Here is a 22,722-nt window from a genome sequence, read left to right as displayed (position 1 = left end):
TTACATGCTCTCCAATACACGGATGAATCAATTACCAACTTCCAGACTACTGGCTGCTTTGTGAAAGTTTTTGAAACCCACAAAGCTATTTCGGCCTGACCCGGGAATCGAGCCCGAAATCTCGTTCATGGCAGTCGCGCTTGCGACCACTAGTAAGGAAAGTCAATCCGGGAGTTACAGCTAGTTAGTTATAATTTATAGAATCCGTTTAATGATTTGACGCAAAACTGATTGTATTGTAATGATTTTCTCAACATTACATCATGCAATCGATATTACTATCAATTAATAGGAAGTTATTATCTGATAGACTGCTTTATTTATGTTAGTACTTGACTGTTTCGGCCTCGTCTTTCTCGTATCAGGATAAAATATAGCCATAACTTATGTAAATAAAGGTAAAATGAATTCTCATGGTAAAAGAAATTATAAGAAATAGATGAAGAGATCTAACCACATACACGTTAACTTTACATTTTTACAATCTTTACAATCTTTACTAATATGTATTTATTATAAACGAATGTAACTCTGTCTGTCTTTCTGAGACGCTTCAACTACTGAGCCATGTTAAAGAATTTTGAACACGCTTTTATTGGTACACTATAAATCTGAAGCCTGATAAAGGACATGGGCTATTTTTCCCAGTTGCGGGAAGTAGGTCTACCGGTACGCGGGTGAAACCGCAGGGTACATTTATTATTTGTACATCAAAATCAAAAACGTTTATGTAAATTAGGCTGACAAATCAGCACTTTTCGAGCGTCACACCAAAACGCCCACCCTTCACCACTTCCTATATGTCTTTGCTGGGAAGAAAAACTGTCACAACAAACACCCCAGCCAGATCTATAAGAACTAAGAACTAGTATAAACTACGAAATAATACGTGGTTTTGGCGCCAATACTAGACAAAACACGATCGCATTTCTATGACATTGCTTAGATGACCTTATAACTGTCATGCGACCACTTGCCTGAGTTTATTACGCAATACCTCTAGATTCATTTAATGCAGTTATTTTTCATGTGAATCAGAAGTATACTTAAAGTGGATTGTTAGAGAGTTACCGTGTCATTGGTACATGAAGGGTTCTAGGAAGGAACATGGTGGGTTATAGTCAGTAAGAGTCTGACACTCCCTCACGTTGCACCCACAGCGGGGTCATTAGATAATTTCCCATCTTATTGATGGGTATACTTTGACTAACATAAAAATTGTTAAATTTTTGTATTTTAGTTAGACAGTTAGAAATGTTCTTAGATCACATATTACATATATTATTTTGTCGCTAAGTTTAACAAAAAATTGATGAAAACTTTAAAAGTATGCTTCCATATAAATTTGATCCCGACTTGTACTTAGTCCGATTCGCACATGGCCTATTTTTTTTTAGATAGGAAATCATCAAAAGACCCCTCCTAGCTGTGGGTGCAGCGTGAGGGAGTGTCAGACTCGTACTGACTGAAACCCACCATGTTCCTTCTTAAGCCCTTTATGTACCAGCGCCGCGGTAACTCGCGCGAACAATCCCGCAGCCCCGGCAGGCTTCGGACTTAAGCGTACTCAATACTCAATTCTTTATTAGCATTCCACATGTTAAACAGGTGGTACATTTTATAGTTTAGAGACAATATGGACCCTATAGGGTATAGCTTAAAGAAGTTGTCATCATCATTCGAGCCTTTTCCCAACTATGTTGGGGTCGGCTTCCAGTCTAACCGGATTCAGCTGAGTACCAGTGCTTTACAAGAAGCGACTGCCTATCTGACCTCCTCAACCCAGTTACCCGGCAACCCAATACCCCTTGGTTAGACTGGTGTCAGACTTACTGACACCACGACTTTTTCAACGCTTAAAGAAGTTGTGTTGGGCCACAAAAGCAGCGGTAAAGTAATTATCGCTTGCTAAAAATCTTTTAAGAGTTCGTGAACGTAAGATCCATTTCATAAGCGATATTTAGATTAATTAAGCAAAGATCAAGGTTTAGTTTTTATGCGCGTTTTGTATCAATATCAAGTTGTAAGTGAATTAAATATGTACATAATAAACAACTAAACAACAACAACATGACAAGATTATTCTCAGGCAGAGAATCTTTACTAATATTATGAATCTGAAAGTAGTTCTGTATATCTGTCGCGCTTTCACGCCTCAACTACTGAACCTACTTAGACTATACAACATGTAACTTAATTAACGCACATCCTGAAATTAGTTTGTTCAGAATCGTTTACTGAATCGATTTATATCATTTTTAATATAGGTAATTTTTTGTCCCAACAATAATTAAAACTTCGGAAATTATTGTCATATTAACCCTGTACACGCAAAACAAATTCAAATAGACCGTAACTCAAAGTAATAAGACTTCGTGTATTGTCGGCTTTTTCCGTAGTTTCGATAAGTTGTGTCGAGTCGAGCGGCGCGCGGCGCGATATTTGCGTGCGTAGTAGTATGACCAAAAAGTTCTCCAAGAATTGGTATAACTAATTTATATAGTAAATAACAATGCATATACATGTTAAATTAAAAATTCAGTGTGTGTATTATGATTATAACATAATATTCTAATTGGGGTGTTTGAGGGTGTGCGTTAATTACGTTACATGTTGTATATGTACCAAATACACAGATATTGTACAGCCTGATATAGAACATAGGCTACTATTTATCCCGGCATGGGAAGTAGGAAATAGTTCTCTCAAGACGCGGTAGAGTCAAAGTAACTCTTTCTTTCCGTAGGTCGCGCTTTCATGTAAAAGCACATAAACACATGGTACATTATTATAGTTAAACTGAGGCCTTAGAAATTATATATATAAACTATTTTTTATCCGGGTAAGTAGTCTCTCGGGACGCAAATCTTCGACACCCGACAATTTTATGTCACCTGTGTCTGCGCAAATGCTTGTGCACTAGGTATAATATGTCCTGCGCAGCTGGCTGATCTCCTTATATGAGCACAGCCGCCGTGGCCGCATAATCGTTTATAGTTAAATGGTGCAACTCACCGTAGGACGCGGAGAGAATAGAAGGAATTAGTAATAATAATAACAAAAAATGTCTAAACCCGTCGGCCACGCGTGCGCAATTAAGATCGAAGATAATAAGATCGACAGGTAACGATTTGTTCAAATATTTAATGGTTCCGTATTAGATTTTTTTTTTCGGTATAAGCTAACAGCCGGGGTCGATCGATAATAAAGTTACCAAAGCAATGCTTGGCTTGGACCATTGATGTATCTTGTCATTTATTTGTATATTTATCAAAGGTTTACCAACAGCTTCTGTATAGAAAAAGCTTACGAGTACAGTTTTGGTTATGACTAGGACTTACTCAGTCGCCAATTATAGGATATTAGCCAGTATTCTATATGCTACTAACATAACCAACATTCAAAAAATAAATGATAGTAAATAAATTGTCAGACGACTTCCTCTATGTTTTGGAGTACACTTTAAATTGGTGAATTTCGGCTGTCACTCGTAACTGGCACTGGTGAACTTTGGCACTCGTTAAGGGTAGAAGTCAGAAAGTGTGACAACCAGTAAGGGGATTGCCTTTAGTATAGGTTGAGGAAATCAAGAAGGCAACTTCTCTTCAATCAATTTCCCGATCATTCATAAGAAACCGTGGAAAACTTCTTTCAAAACAATCACCAGTCATCACTCCCAAACGGTTTACATCAACCCAAATGGACCCCTAAATATTTGTGTACCCCAAAAAAAGCAGGGGTCCACATACTGACATAATAAGCCGTGACTCATTGCCCCAAGGGGTTCCATTTACTAAGAACTGTTTTACGGAATGACGTAAGAGAATAATATGTACTAGCTACTTTCCGCATATGGATAAAAAATAGAACAAATACGAATACGAACAATTAGAATAAATAGAACAACATGACATATTTACTAGCGTCTGTTAGCAGTTTCACCTGCTTTTTGAGGGATCTACTTCCCGCATGTGGATAAAAAGTAGCCTACATGATGTTATTCTGACGTGTTAGCTATATTTCTGGCAGGTTATTATGATCCTTTTGATAGTTTTTGCATGAAAGAAGAGCAAACATCCATTCATGCTACTAAAATTTTTGTTCGGTTTTTTTTAGGGAAAGAGGAAGAAACATCCATTCATACATACAAACTTTGGCGTTAATAAATACCTCATTTGTCAGTTTTTTTTTACTATAATCTACAGTAGACTCAACGTACGCTTAAAATTAAACTTCATCAATGAAGCATTATGTATTGAATTTACAATTCAGCACTTACTAAAGATCAATGAACCTATAATCCTCACAAATATTATAAAATCGGCAGAAATTCTGTATATCTTTCGGGCTTTCACGCCAAAAATTTAGCACCTATATAGGCTACTTTTTATCCGCTTGCGGTAAGTAGTAACCTCGGGACGCAGATGGAACCAGGAAAAACAGCCAATATGTTAGAAAGCCTTCATATTACAATAACATATAGGCTACTTTGCATCCATATACAAGAAGTAGTTCCCTCGGAATGTGGGTGAAACTGCGGGAAACAGTTGGTAAATTCTAACTCTAAAAAACTAAGAGAAGTATTAAGAACACAGGTGAAACAGCGGCACACAATTAGGCCTCAACAGGTCCGGTCAATGATCGAAACAGCACAAATGTCTGTAAACCCTTCGAATCCAATATAAAATAATTTGACCAGCAATTTCGAATTCAAATGATTGACTCGCCGAAATGAAGACCGAAATATTAGTAATTTCATGTAATCGTACAATTTAGGCTGGTTCTCCACTGAAGGTGAGCTAAGCTCTGCGGGATTATTCGCGCGAGTTACCGCGGCCCTGGTACATAAAAGGCCTACGACGGAACACGACGGTTTTTAGTCAGTAAGAGTCTGACACTCCCTCACCGCTGCGAACCCACAGCGGGAGGGTCATTTGATGATTTTTGATGTCGTTAAAAAAAGGTGTGCTAAGCTACGTTACTATGTATGCGTCTAATATGCATCGATCATATTCATTGATACACATAACATACTGCCGTGATAACAAAGAATGCAGTAATCGACATTTTTGAGATGTTCACTTTTTTCCAGAGATGGTATCCCAATAGGTTCATGTACATGAAAATAAAAATATTTTCATAAAAAAATTCACTCGAAGTATATGACCAATAAAATATGAACATCTTGCTCTGATGATACGAAATGTTTTTCCCGTTTATCTCGTAACCGCCATTTTGCGATTACTGCATTCTTAGTTATGACGGCAGCATAGCACTGGTGAAAACGGATTCTACTAAGCTATCCCACTAATATAACAAACACGAAAATTTTGAGGGTGTATGTTTGTTATATGTATATCAGAATAATATTGCAAACACAAGTTTTATCTACAAGCTGTTGATTTGCATCCGTGCCATATTTAAAGAGGCAATTATGCTAATGATTCTCGACCCAAATCAATAAAAAAATGGGTACGTAATTTTTTTTCTTTAATTTTTTTTTCGGAGTTCCGTAAATGTCATCTAGCCTTATTTAAACTTGGCGCGTATGTTACTGGCCTTAAAACCGTGCACCCTCACACAAACGCAAACACAGAGCATACGCAACGATCACTCATAAATTTCATTCATAAAATTGGATTACTTCTGAAATACCACGACATTACAATGACAAAAAAAGCAGTGCATATTAGTTATTTCCCATCTACTGTATTTCCAATCGATTATTTACGTATTGTATGTCCTCCTCCTGAACTATGGCACAAATGCAAATCAACACCTTGTATATGAGGGGAAGAAAATGCCTCGGGACAGCTCGAAACCGCGAGAGAAGCAAGTGTTTTTATATTGCGTACTCAAGCTACACATCTTACTCGTACCATAGCTTAGCATTAGTGGAAACGGTCACAAATAACATTTACGTAGCATCGCAAAGCTCCGGTGGAAAACCTACCTTATAGTTTTTGTAATGCTACAGCTAATTTTAATGTCCAAAAGAGTTTGATAATAACATAATTGACGTAAGGGACGAAATTGAGGAAGTACCAAAAGACATAAATAAGGATAAGGTGAAGTGGTAAGAAATTACCAGGGTTAAAGAAAACAGTAATGTCAATGCACCCTCAATGAGTTTGTTACCCTGAAAACGAGGAAAAATTATATTTGTATGAATCAGAAAGATGTCTAGCTACAGTCTGAGAAAGGACACAAGCCTTAAGAAGAAGTCAGTAGTTTTAACCGCTAGTACTGACATTTAGGGAAATTCACCAATTACAGCTTTCACAAGATCTATGAAAGCTCTTCAAGTAACAAAATACCGATGTTCTCCTAGCCGATTATCGACTGCGGCGGCTGTACTGACTAAAAACCATCGTGTTCCGTCGTAGGTCGTCGTAACTCTTTCGAACAATTCCGCAGCCCCGGTAGGCCTTGGCTCTACTGAGCCCCGCTGGGGTTGCTGACATCTCTTTGAGGAGCGCGTGGCATAACGCGCACCGCCGACACACGTAAGGAGATCAGCCAGCTGCGCAGGCCATATTATAGTGCACAAGCTTTATATATACAACTTTAACATTGCTTTATTTCTTTGCCAATAATTACTTACATAATGATCTATCTAAACCACAGTGACACAGATTAAATATTTTATTGCTGTAAGGTGTGTGATTAGTAGCATTACAAGCAATTATATGGCTTGGGTTAGTCATAACAAAACACGTAATATTATAGACAACGTTATGGCGAACGCATATCTATTAAATCTCGTTGGTCTAGTGGTCGCAAGCGCGGCTGCTGAGCTCGAGGTCTCGGGTTCGAAATCACTGTGTGCGAAAAAACTTTCACAAAGCAGCCCATAGTCTGGAAGTTGGTGATTGATTCACCCGTGCATCGGAGAGCACGTAAATGTCGGTCCTGCGCCTGATCTCTTTCCGGTGGTGTCGGATTGTCGTCCCATCGGGTTATGAGAGTGAAGGAATAGGGAGTGCACCTGTGTCTGCGCAAATGCTCGTGCACTATAATATGTCCTGCGCAGCTGGCTGATCTCCTTAAGCGAGAACAGCCGCCATGGTCGAAATCGGCCGTGGACGCCATTATAAATCTGAACGCGTTGGGCGTAATAAATCAAAATCATTTAATCAAAACTAGGCTGAAAACCAGCACTTGTTGAACGTCAAAAATAAATACACAAAAACAGCCCCCAAAACGTCCACTCTTCACCACTTCCTATGTGCTATTGCTGAGAAGAAGTGGCGCAACAAATTCCCCAGCAACACATGTCTCTCTGTTTGGTTTGAAGAACCATTACTTATAAAATGCAATATTCTACAGGTAGATATGTAGCTTTATCAGCCTACAATATTACTTAAACATATTTATGCCCAGTAATTATTGTCAACGCGTTGCAAAAAACTACGTAATTATAGTTTATATTATTTGCGGTGCATGATTAATTCAAAACTGCAATAAAAAATGTAAACAGCCATGAATTTGAGCAGTTAAACTGTTGGAAAATTCTTAGAAACCGACATTTTATTTAGCAAGTAGCTACAACTATAACACACAAAATATGAAATAAAAAAGATATTATTCCATCACTTAAAAACTATGTCAATCGTTAGGGATTAGCACTTTTAACCTTACATAGGTCACCTAGAAAAACTTACAGTGACACATTTCAAAACAGCAAATACGTACGTATTTATTTACTTTTTGCATAATGTACAACGGCGGACGTTCACTACCCGTCTAACTTAGGGTCGTGGTGAACTAGAAGTGTTATTACGAATCTAACATAAACCAATTTTGTTCACAGACACCCTCCACCAAAGAATGCCATAAAAACCAAAGATGGCGCCGAAAACGCTTATCCTACTCATACTAACAAACATCATAATCGCACAAACTCAAGACATAACATCAGACGAAATAAAACCAGTCAACAAGGACAGCGAAGAAATACAAGAAGACACCACAGTACCAGTAGACGAAGAAGAATATAAAACTACTACAGAATTCATCGTCACTGATGAAGATGGAGATGGGGACACGAAGAACGCAGACCCTGAAAGTATAGAAACCGCTACAGAAGAATCGAATGTTGATGTTACAGCTAGTAGTTTAAACAATGTCTTGGACGATTCAGAGAGGAACCTCCATTCTAATTTGAGTAATAATATTGATACGTCTACCAAGGTAATTGTAAACAATTAGGTCATTGAGTCTAGGATTTGATGGGAAGTTTTCATTCTTGTAGATCTTTGTGGGAACTTTTCTAGTAGAGATTGGTGTAGGTAAACCTATATTCTATATCCCCTACGTCATCGCTCGTTTCGTACGGGTAGTATAAGATTCATATCTGAAGGAATATGTATGCGTATCATCGGTCGCGTAACGCTGAAACAGACAAATATACGATAAAATATTCAATCATTCACACCTAACCGATGATGCGTTGGTCGATCATACATTTATGATACGCTTGACGCATTTTCCGTCAGTTACAAATCTTCCCTAAAACAATTGACAACTACTGGTACAAACGAAGATACCTGAAATCACGTGACAAGTTTCTGTCGCATAGAAGAGGAGCCTATATGCGCAACAAAAATCTATTAGTGTAAAAGCGTTGTAAATCTAACAGATCATTAAGTCTGATTTCATAACATCGACAATGTTATTAAGTCTGGTCTGAATGGTCGAATCATTCATACCATTTACGTGTGTGAATTCATTCAAACTTGTAGTGGATATGTTTTATCTTATCAAGTTAGGAGTTACTTATAAATCATGACGGGACCTTCATTGACTTCATTCATCATCATCAGCCTTTTCACTGTATCAGCGCAGGGTACAGGCCGCTTCTCAGAGAAGGAATAAGCGTTATATACCACGCTTGCTCACATTGGATTGGCGATTTCTCGTCCTAGTTTTCTCAAGTTATTCTCCTTCAACTTCTCAAATATTGCTATCCAAGATAACAGAGAAAAGTTACATTGGTACTTGTCTGACCTATAATAATCGAACCCGCGCACTCATATTTGATACGCTGGCGCTTTAACCACTCGACCACCACAACATTTACTCCATGTTTTAGCTAGGAATGAAACCTGAAAACCTGAGTATTCTCACTTTCAAATAAACAATTTCAGACTGAAACCATGCCAATGCAAGCTACCACCAGATCTATGGAGGAAGAAGGTCCACCAAAGACCCAGGAATCGGAGGAAGAAGTGGAGACACCTGGACAAAGGAATCCTAAGGCTGATACTGGTAACTGATTTTATTTATAATCCTACTAGCGACCCCCCCCCGGCTTTTCACGGGTACAACGCTCTACCTACTATTTTATGGATGTTCTTATACATATAAACCTTCCTCTTCAATCACTCCTATTAAAAAAAGCTGTATAAAATCCGTTGCATAGTTTAAAAGATTTGAGCATACATAGGGATATAGGGACAGAAAAAGCATCTTTGTTTTATACTATATAGTGATAGGTTTAGGCTCAAATAGGTGACGACCAAAGAAACGATGGATAGATTATGTGAAAGTCGATATGGTTAGAAAGAATGTAACTTGTGAGATGACGGCAGATAAAAGAGTATGGAAGAAGAAAACATGCTGCACCAGCCCTTGAGTAAAATTAGGGTAAGGACAGGAGGAAGATGATTTTAGACATTTCTAAGAGAGTGAAACTGTTAGAAACAGAAAGTAATAGGTTCTTTCCCTGTTGAAAGCTACACTCTTCCCGAGCAGCGTACAGGCTATATTTTATCCCAGTACGAGCAGTAGTGCCCACGGGACGCGGGTGAAACCGCGCGAAACGGCTAGCCTAAATATGAAGATCGCTTTAGTTATATAATTTATTATTATTCAGCGTTAGGTGAAATAGTAAAACTACATGGAGCTGTTGAAGTTTCTCATAATTGTTTAAAACAGTTTGTTTAAGTTTAACGCAGAATCGATAGATGTTTATGGTTACCTAATCGGTGTGTTAACCTAAAACTTTAACTACGAGGCGGTCATTATCATGTAACTTATTTCTTGGTCTCCCTTTTATTTGGAAATCAATCAATGGTTTTTTTTTATGTCCGTTGTGTCTGTGGCAACGGATGACCCGATTTGGATGCGGTTTGTAAAGTTGTAGCTGGATTTTCAGTGGCGATTCTCAGATATTTGTCAACTGTCTTAAAATTTTGTGGCATATCACACGCAAAATAGAAGACATAAAACTTTTGCGATGGAGTTTTTTTTTAGTTTCATGTATAAGCGCGTCTAGGCAAACAAACAAAGGCTTCAGATTTATAATAATATTAGTATCACAGGCAGACAGCTCTGTTTTCAATTCAGGACCAGTCTAATCAAACACAGACAACGCGGTTTTTAGTTCGCAAATCGACTATAGTATCCAGGATCTAAAAAGTCTATGTAACTTATTCAAAGTTTAATTGGTCTTGAATATCTTAAGCAAATGGAAAAACCAAATGACCTAAACTTTCTATTGCACTCTTAATTGCTAATTAAGAAAAGCTTAAGCAAGGATTATGTAGATTTAAATGTAGATCCTGTACATAGTGTACACTGTGGGATTGTTCGCGCGAGTTACCGCGGCCCTGGTACATAAAAGGCCTATGACGGAACACGACGGTTTTTAGTCAGTAAGAGTCTGACACTCCCTCACCGCTGCTAACCCACAGCGGGAGGGGTCATTAGATGATTTTTGACGTCGTTAAAAAAAAGAGTACATAGTGTACACCTAATTAATATTATATTGCAGTAAGTGACCAGACAAATCTCTACTTGCGAGTTTTAGGTGTATTTATTACATTGTCGTCGGTAGTTGCCGTTGTGTCCCAAAGTTCTCTATGACCTAGTTCACTTATATCCCATCTCAATAGCCCAAGTAGTTTTATTTCATAGATGCAATAGTTTAGCATAAGCCGGGGATTGTTTTTGAGTACTCAAACCGGGGATTGTCCTTGGTTACATTTTTATAGTACTTACAGGAATAATCACCGATGTGTCACCTATTTTGAGGGGCAGACTTTTTGCAGGACTATCTGACTAAGATCTTCTAACCGATTTTTTATAGGACAAGTGCGTTGCATTATATTATCATCAGTCTATTGCCATAGTGTGTTCTATTGTTCTCCTGCGTAAACGTGTCTCAAAAGAGCTGCGAATTGGCGTTAACTTATATGACACTTCCAAACCAAAAATTACTATTTCATACATCTCTCTTCTTTCCAGATTCAAAACCGCCTCTAGACAAACGAAACTTCGACTCCCATCCAGCAGAGTCCCCACCACAAACCACCCGCTCAGTAGTCCGAGGCTGGCTTCAAGATTGCTGGATACGACCACCAGCCGGCATCATGGTGCCTTTGAGAGCTACTGCCCTGGCGAGGGCTTTAGCTGTCTGGGGAGACCTGAATGTGCCAGCGTTGAATCTGACTCATGTGTTGGTCATGGGATATGATTCTAATGGTGAGTTCTTTTGAGCTTCTATATTTAAGTTTTTAGTAAGTCCGACCACCAGTCTTACCAAGGGGTATTGGGTTGCCCAGGTAACTTGGTCGAGGAGGTAAGATAGGCAGCTGTTTCTTGTAAAACACTGGTACTCAGCTGCATCCAGTTAGACTGGAAGCCCGACCACAACTAAAATATGTAGTTGGAAAAAGGCAGATGATGATGGTAACAATATTTATTTTTAACGGTATGATATTATATATCATTGTCTTCTTATAGTCCTCATCAAAGTTTATGTCTTCAGGGAACATAAGCTAGCGTAAGGAATTTAGTTGCGGACTGCCATCGAACGCGTGAACTGTACCTACATTTGTTATTGGGTATAGATGAAATTATTACTATTTAGATTTTTTTGGGCTGTGACGGAAATCAATACTTACAGTTTGTATAAACTTAGATCGGATCTATATATATTTTTGTAATTCGTCTGGAGCCTCGCAAGAACGCCAGTTATTATGCGACTGTAAAATGTAAGACTGAGACATTATATTTTTCAAGTTAACGTCATATACGTGAAGCATACCCTTGGTCTAAGTATTTTATTTTGCCATGCGATACGCTACATTTCAGATTTCACAGTACCGATATGTCGAAAAATTTCTAAGTAAGCTGCTTCTTACGTACGTCTCACTTAAGTAGTCGGTTCTAACAAAACTTAAAATACAAGGTCAACCAAGGTCAAAGAGATGTTCAAGGTCAAGGACACTTGGACAGCATGGAAAATACCCGGATTAAATAAACTTGTTTTTTCTTAATATCTAACCGCCAATAAGTTAAGAAAACATGATAATTGATGTCAAATACATACAACTTATTATGATGAATTTGTGTAAAAACATTATAGAATATTATAGTCACTAATCCTATGTACTCGCTTGCATTTTGAACCCGGACAGTGTTTTATAACTAGTCATTTCACGCGGTTTCGCTCATCATCGTCCTTCTAGCCGATCGTGAGCCACGGCAGTTGTTCTCATATAAGGAGATCAGCCTGTTGCGCAGGACATATTATAGTGCACGCACATTTGCTTGGACACAAGTGCACTCACTATTCCTTCACTCTCATAGCGCGATGGGACGACAATCCGACACCACGGGAGAGATCACAAGCACGACCGACATTAACGTGCTCTCCGATGCACGGGTGTATCAATCACCAACTTCCAGACTGTGTAAGGTTTTTAACCGTCTTTCAGACTCTGAACTGCTTTATATAGTTTCTTAACCGCTCGTATGTATACTCGCCCGGTAATATGACAAAATACAACGGGTTAAACCCAAAAATTTCCATTCAACCTAAGAATCGAATCCAAGATTCTATGCACAGCAATCTCACTACGCCACTACTAGACATACAATAGTATATTATCTAAACAAATAAACATATGTATTACATAACAAACCGGTGCTAGAAACAAATACAAACCCAATAAGGCACAGGTGGGCACCGAACTCACGACCTCTCACTCGCAAACCCGTTTATTTTTACATAAGTAAACACCTGACTTTGTATCATGACCTAAATAATAATATCTAGTGTGTGCTAACTTTTATTTTGGTGGGAAATCATCAAATGAACCCATCTTATAGAGAACTAGCCGTTTTCCCGCGGTTTCACCCGCGCCCCGTGGGAGCTACTGCCCGTACCGGGATAAAATATAGCCTATGTTACTCGGAGATAATATAGCTTTCTAACGGTGAAAGAATATTTAAAATCGGTCCAGTAGTTTTTGAGTTTATCCATTACAACCAAACAAACAAACAAAGTTTTCCTCTTTATAATATTAGTATAGACAAAATGACTAGCGGAGATGTCATAACGGAAAATCTCCTAAGAAAGTTACGCGACAACATGCGGGTGCGAGGGGGACGAGGAACGTTACTAGCTTCGCCCTTATACGCCTTTTTTTTTAACGACGTCAAAAATTATCAAATGACCCCTCCCGCTATTGGTTAGCAGCGGTGCGTGAGCGTCAGACTCTTACTGACTAAAAACCGTCGTGTTCCGTCGTAGGCCTCTTATGTACCAGAGCCGCGGTAACTCGCGCGAACAATCCCGCAGCCTTGGCAGGCTTTACCCTTGGTGGACCACATTAAGATTGTTATAACTTCCTGCACCAGGACGAAAAGGTTCCAACTATCAGGATATAGGGATGTTTTATAGTGCACTCGCTTTTAAACTTTTGAAATAAGACATCGATAAAAGAATTCATCTCAATCGGTTGCGGCGTTTGACAAAATAAACTTAAGCATGTTTTTAACACTAGCTGTTTCCCCACGGTTTCACCCGCGTCCCGAAAGAAATACTTCGCGAAACCGCATAAAAAGTAGCCAATAATATCACTCCATACCTTCCATCTGAATCTGTCCTGCAGTTTTAGCGTAAAACTAACAGACAGACAGACTTTCGCATGTATATTACTAAGAATAAGGATAACAAAGTTACGACTCTGACATCGAACCCGGAACTATAGGACAAATGTCCTTCAAGTTATAAAACAAAGGTTTTTAACGTTTTTATACCACTTTTAATTATTCTGTGACAAACGATAAACACGTCACAATCGCACGCGTCGATCAATCATAAGGGTGCGTCTACAACTGCGGGATTGTTCGAAAGAGTTACCGCGGCGCTGGTACATAAAAGGCCTACGACGGAACACGACGGTTTTTAGTCAGTAAGTCTGACACTCCCTCACCGCTGCTGACCCACAGCGGGAGCGGTCATTTGATGATTTTTGACGTCGTTAAAAAAGGGTGCGTCTACACGGTGCATGTAGCTGGAGCAAGTTAACATGAGCAAGTGACAAGAGCACGCGGGTGGGTATTTTGCTTTGGTACATGCGCGAGTCGCTGGACCCACACGTTTTTAAAATGCATGTAACCCGCGCATGTGCCTCAAGTTAAGCAACACTTGGCGTGGTTTACCAGTCAATGGGTAACCATCTTGTCATGACGAGTTCCTCCGTGTTTCGGAAGGCACGTAAGTTTCGGGTAGTTAGAAGCCAAAAAGTCTTATAACCAATGGGTATCGAGTTACTCCGGTAACCGGGGTTGAAGATAGGTCAGATAGGCTGTCGCTCCACCGGCACACTGGTAGTCAGCTGCATCAGGTTAGACTGGAAGCCGGCCCCAACATAGTTGGGAAAAGACTTTGCATATGCGTACGGCAATCTGAGCGGTTACACGCGTTAAATCCGCTCCAGAAAAAGAGATATAAATTGTGACTTACCATCAACGCAGGTCTGAAAGGTATAAACTTTGCACTTACCTGTAACAAAAGAAAATAACAATTAACATACAGAATAATAAGACAATTACGAAAAAAAAAACATGCATTTACAAAATATCACAGAAAAATTAAAACACATAAATGTCATACACACGATCACACCACCTGTAGGAGAATTCACGCACACATCAACCTTACTGACTAGTTACTTCCCGCGGATTCTCCTGCGTCGCAGGAGAATTAATTCCCGTACCCGGATATAATTTACTACGGACCGTACCGGGATAAAATATATGTTACTCGGGAAGAGTGTGGCTTCCCAACAGTGAAATAGTTCACTAGTTTCGGAGACTTTGGGTAAAAAAAAAATCTCTTTATAATATTAGTATAGAAGAGACCCATAGTAATACGATATTGTCTATGTAAATAATAACATTACAAATGTATGTATGTATGTCATTTGCATAACAATTGTGTACGACTAATTGTCTGTGTCGTAAACCATGAAATTAATGATGTTTTACATGTTAAATACTTTGTTTTAATGTTAGACATAATAGCATCCTCACTAATCTATACCTCTTTACTAATAAAAGAGAATTTTTGTTTGTTTGTACAGTCAACTTCAGGTCAGTGGTAACAGTTTTATAGGAAAATCGTACTTATTACCATTGAGTTAAGGTGCATGATAGTTACCACTGATGTGCAGTCTACCGTACCCTACAAGGCTCCGAAAATTGACAAAATTTTGTGAAGCTACAGTGTCCCCCAGAAACGTAGGCTATATTTTGTCCCGGTACGGGAAGAAATTCCCCCGGGACGCGGGAAAAAAGCGGGAAACAGCTACTACATTACTATACTTGCCTTTTAAAGCCAGAACAACTGTAAAGATTCAAATATTTTGTAGGACACAAATAGGCTAGAGCATAAAAAGGACATAGAATCCGAATACGGGAAGTTGATGCCTCGGGGTGCGGGTAGAACCACGGAGAACTGCTAGTAACAATATGACAACAGCCTAACAGACATTCATCCACCGAGTCTTTTTCCCAACTATGTCGGGGTCGGCTTCCAGTCTAACCGGATGTAGCTGAGTACCAGTGCTTTACAAGGAGCGACTGCCTTATCTGACCTCCTCAACCCAGTTACCCGGGCAATCCAATACCCCTTGGTTAGGCTGGTGTCAGACTTACTGGCTTCTGACTACCCGTAACGACTGCCAAGGATGTTCAATGACAGCCGCTTAACAGACATTGTAGGTATGAAACAACAGCCAAATCAACAGCCTAACAGACATTGTATGTATGAAAATACAAAAGAACCTTGAAAATCTTTCAGAGATCATTTCAGAACACATTTAAAGATTTTGCACCCACAAGCGTATCTAAAGTTATAGGATAATACCATCGTTATACTTTGTTAAATCTTTTGTTTACTAATTAGAGTATTTTACGGGGTTTTTATGGTTATTTCAGTAGCTGTAAAATAGCAAGATTCTAGCAAAATTGACGCGAGTCCACAGCTAGCATGTGTTCGCGCACAAAGGTTGCAATTTCGCGGACATTTTAGAAATGTTCGCATGTAATATGTTACTGATTGCTAGAGCGAGTAGACCAGAAGAAACAGTTTGTGGTATCTCGCCTAAACCTTCAAAACCTGACAGGGCAAGGGTTATGTGTAAGAAAAAACAGAGAAACTTTCGGAAACCACTTAAGAAGTAATCAACGGCTCTGTCTCTCTGTGTGAGAGAAAAGTAGATACCCTAATCAAAGGTTCAAGCCAAAATTCTAAAATACTCACAACAATCCCTATGATGTAACCAAACAGATGTATGTAAAAGAAGAAGACAGGACGTCTTCAAAAACTGAAGTAACTTCGCCAAACTCAAACGGCCGAGCCCAATATCCTACCTATTGCTAAAGATAGAAATTCGACAATGCTTGCAAGGGACCAAGTGAAAATCCTATCTCCATTATCCAAATCAACAGATAGACAGCTTATTGAAATCCCCAATCAAACAATAATCACAATTATACTACCAAAGGGAAAATCCAAACCAGACAGATCTTTGGAAAGGTGGCACCGACCTTGCTTATGTAATGCATCTGTCACGGTCCACTTGTGCAGGCGCAGTGGGCAAAAAGTGTCAGTGATTGGGTCACAAAAACCAATATGGCAAGCGTGAGTTGGGTTTGATTGATCAATTTAGAATATTTGAGAAGAGGTAGGTTTTGCAGATTTTGCAAAAATAAGGGATTCATCCTCATCCTCATCCTCCGAGCCTTTTTCCCAACTATGTTGGGGTCGGCTTCCAGTCTAAGCGGATTCAGCTGAGTACTAGTGCTTTACAAGAAGCGACTGCCTATCTGACCTCCTCAACCCAGTGACCCGGGATTGTTAGGAGTTAAATTTGTTTATCTGTGTTTCTAAGTTTCTGTATGTGGCAATGTAAGTACTAATTAATTATCTTTAGAGTAATAAGCCATAGGTACAATTTAAATGTTCAAATATTATGATATGTATTTTTTGTGTTATTGTCAATAAGCTCGCGTTTGACTACTATCTCACCTGATGATTGACGATGTGGTCGTAGGTAGAGTTAATCATCAAGCCTAAGATTGGCGAATTTAGAATTAAAGTTCAAGTTTCCTCAAAATATTTTTATTCCCTTGAACACAGTCATCGTTATCCCAAGATACACTTAGAATGTACTTGTAACTTAGAAAAGTTACTTTGGTACTTGCTTGACCTGGAATCCGTCACACTCATACTTGAGAGGCTGGTGCTTCAACCACTAGGCCACCACGACTTTTTAATTACCCTACGAAAATATCCATGTGTGTATTATAAACACGATTTTATTGGGTCGCAAATATAACCATCTTCCAAGGATTGTAGCGTCATGTAAGTTGGTAGCTGTATGTAGTTCTGATGACAATACAATAATATGGGACTGTCGAACTGATCTGATGATGTAGCCGGAAGATAAGAACTGGAACTTCATGATGGAATATCGTATCTTGGCTGTGTTTGGACTTGTTAGAGAAGTCTTGTTATGAATTTTGTCTTGTAAAAATCAGGTTTCAAAATCTGATGCAGCCGGAATATGGGGCATTTATAGGCGTGTTTTTGTAGTGATTTTTTAAAACTATTATTTAATTATATTTTTCTTTGTTATCAGGTGTAAACTGGAGGTCCAGACATAACCTTCAACCAGCCAGCAATAGCCACGAGAAAACGGTTGCAGAGGCATTATCTAAGCTGTTGCTCAAATATCAGGTAATTTACTAACGGTATGACATAATCTGCATATAACGCTTACTGATGGTACAAAGGCTAAAGTGATTCTGTTTCTTACGGTAAAGCAATTTAGATGGTATTAGAAGATTCAGATTGGGCATAAGAAAGAAATATGGCACTGTATATGTATGGGGAGCAAGGGGTCTTATAGAATATGAGAGAAGCCGCGGTATATAGCCTGACTGCCTATTACGACTGTCAAAAATTTGCACACGATCGTAAGAACTAACCAACGCAAGGGCCCAAAATTTAAAAAATGCCTTCCAAAACAGGAAGTTTTAACTAGGATTGATAAAATATGTATATCAATTCAAACAGTAAGACCCACAATCTGTTTTGAGAGCCTGAGTAAGGTCTCAGGCTCTAGATAATATAATTTGACGTGAAAGCCTGACATAAAAAGTTACTTTCACATCAACAATTTTAGTAAGAATTAAAAATTTTACAGCGAGAGACTCACAGTAATCAGAATCAGAAAATTGTACTATAATTAAATAACAATTACTCATAGCATTTATAAAGGTGAACTAAACTCCTGACACATTATTTCACAGGGAGTGAACACAGACGCAACTAACGACGGCACGATGAGGGCGTTAGCCACAGCTGCGAAGTTGGTGCCGTACGACAGTGCTCTGTTTGTGGTGACCGATAAAGGACCCGGTGATCCTCAGAGGTTGCCACTGGCTTTGAGAGCGCTGGTGGAGAAACGGTTGAAGGTAAGAATAGAAGATTTCATTTAGATAAGAGAAACAGAGATAAGTCAACAAAATAGAGTGGAATTTCAGGATATCAGGGTAATTTAGGGCATCTCAGGGTATTGTAGATCCCACAAAAATGTGTCCACGTCGGGGCGAGTCTACGGGCATTTAGTTACTGTTTGCTAAAGCGAACGGTGGAATCTTATGTTTTGTAGGTCACGATCCATTTATTTTAACTTGTTGAGTATTTTTTTAAATTAATATGTAAATAGGTTTATATGTATGCTCAAGTTTCAAATACAGCGTAGCTCAAGTGCAGCGTAGGCTCCCGACAAGACTCTCGGACGATCTGACAAAGGTAGACAAAGATCTGACGAAGGGCAAAGGTCCCAAGTTCCAACCAGTCCCTTTGGGAATCAATGGGAAGGCCTATATTCAGCAGTCGATATCATATGGGAGTTATAACGATGTTGATGACATATGAACTGGCTGAATGAAATATAAAATTTTTAACGTCCTTTTATTTTCCTAGGTGTACACAATCTGGACAGACCCGAGCCATCCGTCAACGGAATCTGAGGAAGCTCTCCAGGAGTTGAGGAACATCTCCAAACACACAGAGGGGGAAGTCATAGCTTATCCCTTGCAAGTCATGGTAAGGCACTAAGGGCATTATACCTTACAAGTCATGATAAGACACTTACCGTCGTACCACAAAAACTTTTAAACGTCAGTTGAACACTTGTCTAAAAAATGACAGATTATGACGTTGAAATAAGTCCGTTTAACAGCCATACTTTTTTAGACAAGTGTTCAACAGATGTTTAAGTTTTTATAGCACGGCTGTAAGGGTCTTATTAATAAACACGTATTTAAGTTACACAAAGAAATAACCATCCATTTTAAAAGTGTTAAACTTGGAATAACTTTTCTCCGTGTTTATTTATTAGTAAGGGGTTAAGGGTCCTATAAATGTTTAGTAGGTATTGAGGGTCAAAAGATTTTATGTAACGTAGATTTTTTATTTCACGAAAACGGGTGATCCAAACTTGTGTCTGTAAATTGTAAATGCACATTGTCTTTGTATGTGATAAGCTAAGCGTCCACTTGTCGGTATCGTACGCAACGGACGCAACGCACGCAACGGATCGTAGTATTATTTATATAGAAACTCAAACAAGATGTGCGATGCGTACAATGCGGACAGGTGGACGCACTTGTTTGAGTTTCTATATAAATAATACTACGATCCGTTGCGTCCGATACGTCCGTTGCGTACGATGCCGACAAGTGAACGCTTAGCTTAACAATATGGCTGCAAAATAATAATTGTTATAGTGTTTTTTTTTATACTTTAATAAAAATAAACGGTTTAATGACAAAAACGATTGTATTTATTGTTAACTAACCGTTTTACCGCAGTTGGAACAGAAACAGGAAAAATAGGAAGTACTGTCATATCGGGATAAAATATAGCCTATATTACACGGGAAGAGTGTTTTCCAACAGTGAAAGAATTTCGAAAATCGGTCCAGTAGTTTTTGAGATTATCAGTTACAAACAAACAATAATTTTTTTTTCTTCCTCTTTATAATAACGATGATCTTAAAACTCTAAAAAGCTACTTGAAACATACTAACACTAGAAAGTAGCAATATACATTGAATATCATGGTATTTACTTTTCATTTCTGAAAGATCAACATGGCATGTAAAATCACAGATAAAACAAATGTAGCTATGATCAAAAGTACCGGGATAAAATATAGTCTATGTTACTCGGGAAAAGCGTAGCTTTCTAACAATGAAAGAATTTAAAAAATCGGTTCAATAGTTTCGGAGCCGCTAGAGTAAAAACAATTAAATATATTAGGGTTATATTTTATCCTGTTGCGAGAATCAGTTCTCCTCCCTTGGTAAAATCGCAAGAAACAGCTAGCACCTTACATATTAGAACAACATATAGGCAATATCTTATCTCAGTACGAGAAGAAGTTTCCCCGGGAAATGGGTGAAACCGCGGTTGGAATATAGGCAACTTATAATCCACGTGCATGCAGTAGTTCCCCCAAAACGCGGGTGATACCGCGGGTGAAATCTAGTCAGATATAAAATTAATGCAAATCTTGTTACAGGATATGGACGGAGCCAGTAATTTAGCAGCAGAAACAGAATTGGAGCAATGGAATCCTTTAGACATTAAGCAAGGCAGAAGGGGCAGACTCAACAGTAACCTGGAGATGGAGAAATTTGATGTAAGCCTTTTATTAATTTTGTAGATAAGTATTGCATATCATAGATAACATGAGAGAGAAATGTCACGATGAGTATATTAACAAACTTCGTGTATGAGAGGGTCGAAGGAAATAGAGATAGGAGTCGTCCGAGGTATAGCTATAAACAGACACCGTCTTACCACATAAACTTTTTAACTTCAGTTGACTTGTCTAAAAAAATGACAAATTATGACGTTGACATATGGTTCATTTTGGAGCCACATTTTTTTTAGACAAGTGTAAAACAGTGGTTAAAGTTTTTGTAGTAAGGCCAATAAGGTTTTGACTTATAAGGAAGTTCAAGAATTAACACTATAGGAGAGTGAAAGAAACTGCACCGATAGGAAAATTAAGGAATATGAAATATTTATTACTTTTAGAAAAACGATCAATCCATAATCATTCAAAATTTTGAAAAGGAGACAGCTAATGGAAAACGACGTCGAGTTTTGGTGGAATTGAGCCAATATTAGCTACCCTTAGTGTATAAATCAATCCTGATAGTAAATAAACCCTCTCTTTTCTCTTACAGTTGCTGCTGGTCCGTCGAGGAGGTGGTCAGGCTATATCCCTGGGTTTCCCAGTCGAGAACGGAGTGACAGCTTTGAGGATATTCATCGAGGGAGCAGTAGAACACGCTGTCTTGTACCCACCGAACGACGGTCAGTATATTTATCTAGCTCCCGCGAGTATCACTTCAAGTAACCGGCTTAGATGTTCCATATGGCCTTCCACTCAAAATGGACTATATAATAATGAAAGAATTTTTCACATTGGATGGTGATTAACGCGTTCAAGCAAACAAAAAAACTACAATTTTAAAGTACTTGCTACTGCCAACGGTTTCACCCGTATTCCGTGGGCACTACTTGAAAGAATAAAATTGAAAGAATTTTTCATATTAGACCAGCAGTTCCTGAGTAAAACATTCAAATAAATCAAATAAAAGAACTAATCAGCCTAATAATGTTAGGACAATATGTTACAGAATGTTTTCTGCTTACTCTCCCGTTTGCCGTCATCTCACACTAGCCGTATCAACTTTCTTACAATCCATCCATCATTTCTTTGGTCGTCCACTTACACTTGCTCAAAAATCTATCATAGAAGAAAAAATAAAACACTCCAACTACACCAAACAGCCTTCAGCTTTAACATAAACGGTATACACAGAGTGATTACGAATACAAAACAAATTGCGACAAAATTACTATGTTCAAATGAAATGATGATGACTATTATTGCCAAATCATCATGTTCCGGCTGGCTCAATGTTGTTCTGACAAGAAAATTGCGCGTACGAGTGTTTAAAAGTATATACACATTTTTTACGAGTATTGTATTAGACAGCCGATCCTAACATCGTTGGGAAACGGCTAGGCAGATGATGCAGATGATGTTTATATGAGACTGGGTATAGAAACATGGTATAGGACTTCCTCATTTTTGGCTGATGTACCATAGGTTGCTTCTAAGTACACGACTATTTGTTTGTATGTACCCTGAAGAAAAAAATATTAACTGTCGGACAGCTACACTATCCCGGTGGCATGGGTTATATTTAATCCGGGTAGTAGCTACAATGGACGCTCGTGAGACCGCGGAAAACCACTAGTCTTGAATAATCTTTCGTTTTACTTTAGACAGTCCAACTGAAATATTGTAACTGTGATCATATCATTTTG

The 22,722-nt window shown here is 38.6% G+C and overlaps 2 protein-coding genes across 2 annotated transcripts in view; one reads left to right on the top strand and one right to left on the bottom strand.

Annotated features, from left to right (window-relative positions):
- Positions 1-22,722, bottom strand: part of LOC124644447 — a 109,992-nt gene that overhangs the window by 56,260 nt on the left and 31,010 nt on the right. The gene's annotated exons all lie outside the window — the stretch shown is intronic.
- Positions 1-22,722, top strand: part of LOC124644448 — a 60,806-nt gene that overhangs the window by 8,889 nt on the left and 29,195 nt on the right. The window contains exons 2-9 of the mRNA XM_047183802.1: positions 7,814-8,193; positions 9,150-9,270; positions 11,251-11,487; positions 17,943-18,040; positions 18,616-18,780; positions 19,295-19,417; positions 20,897-21,016; positions 21,570-21,699. Coding sequence (XP_047039758.1) covers positions 7,849-8,193; positions 9,150-9,270; positions 11,251-11,487; positions 17,943-18,040; positions 18,616-18,780; positions 19,295-19,417; positions 20,897-21,016; positions 21,570-21,699 — 1,339 coding nt within the window. The 5' untranslated portion in view covers positions 7,814-7,848. The remainder of the gene's footprint in view (positions 1-7,813; positions 8,194-9,149; positions 9,271-11,250; positions 11,488-17,942; positions 18,041-18,615; positions 18,781-19,294; positions 19,418-20,896; positions 21,017-21,569; positions 21,700-22,722) is intronic.

The sequence above is a fragment of the Helicoverpa zea genome, chromosome 30, assembly GCF_022581195.2.
Source record: "Helicoverpa zea isolate HzStark_Cry1AcR chromosome 30, ilHelZeax1.1, whole genome shotgun sequence".
Classification (NCBI taxonomy): Eukaryota; Metazoa; Arthropoda; class Insecta; order Lepidoptera; family Noctuidae; genus Helicoverpa; species Helicoverpa zea.
This window is presented reverse-complemented; position numbering and strand designations above follow the sequence as displayed.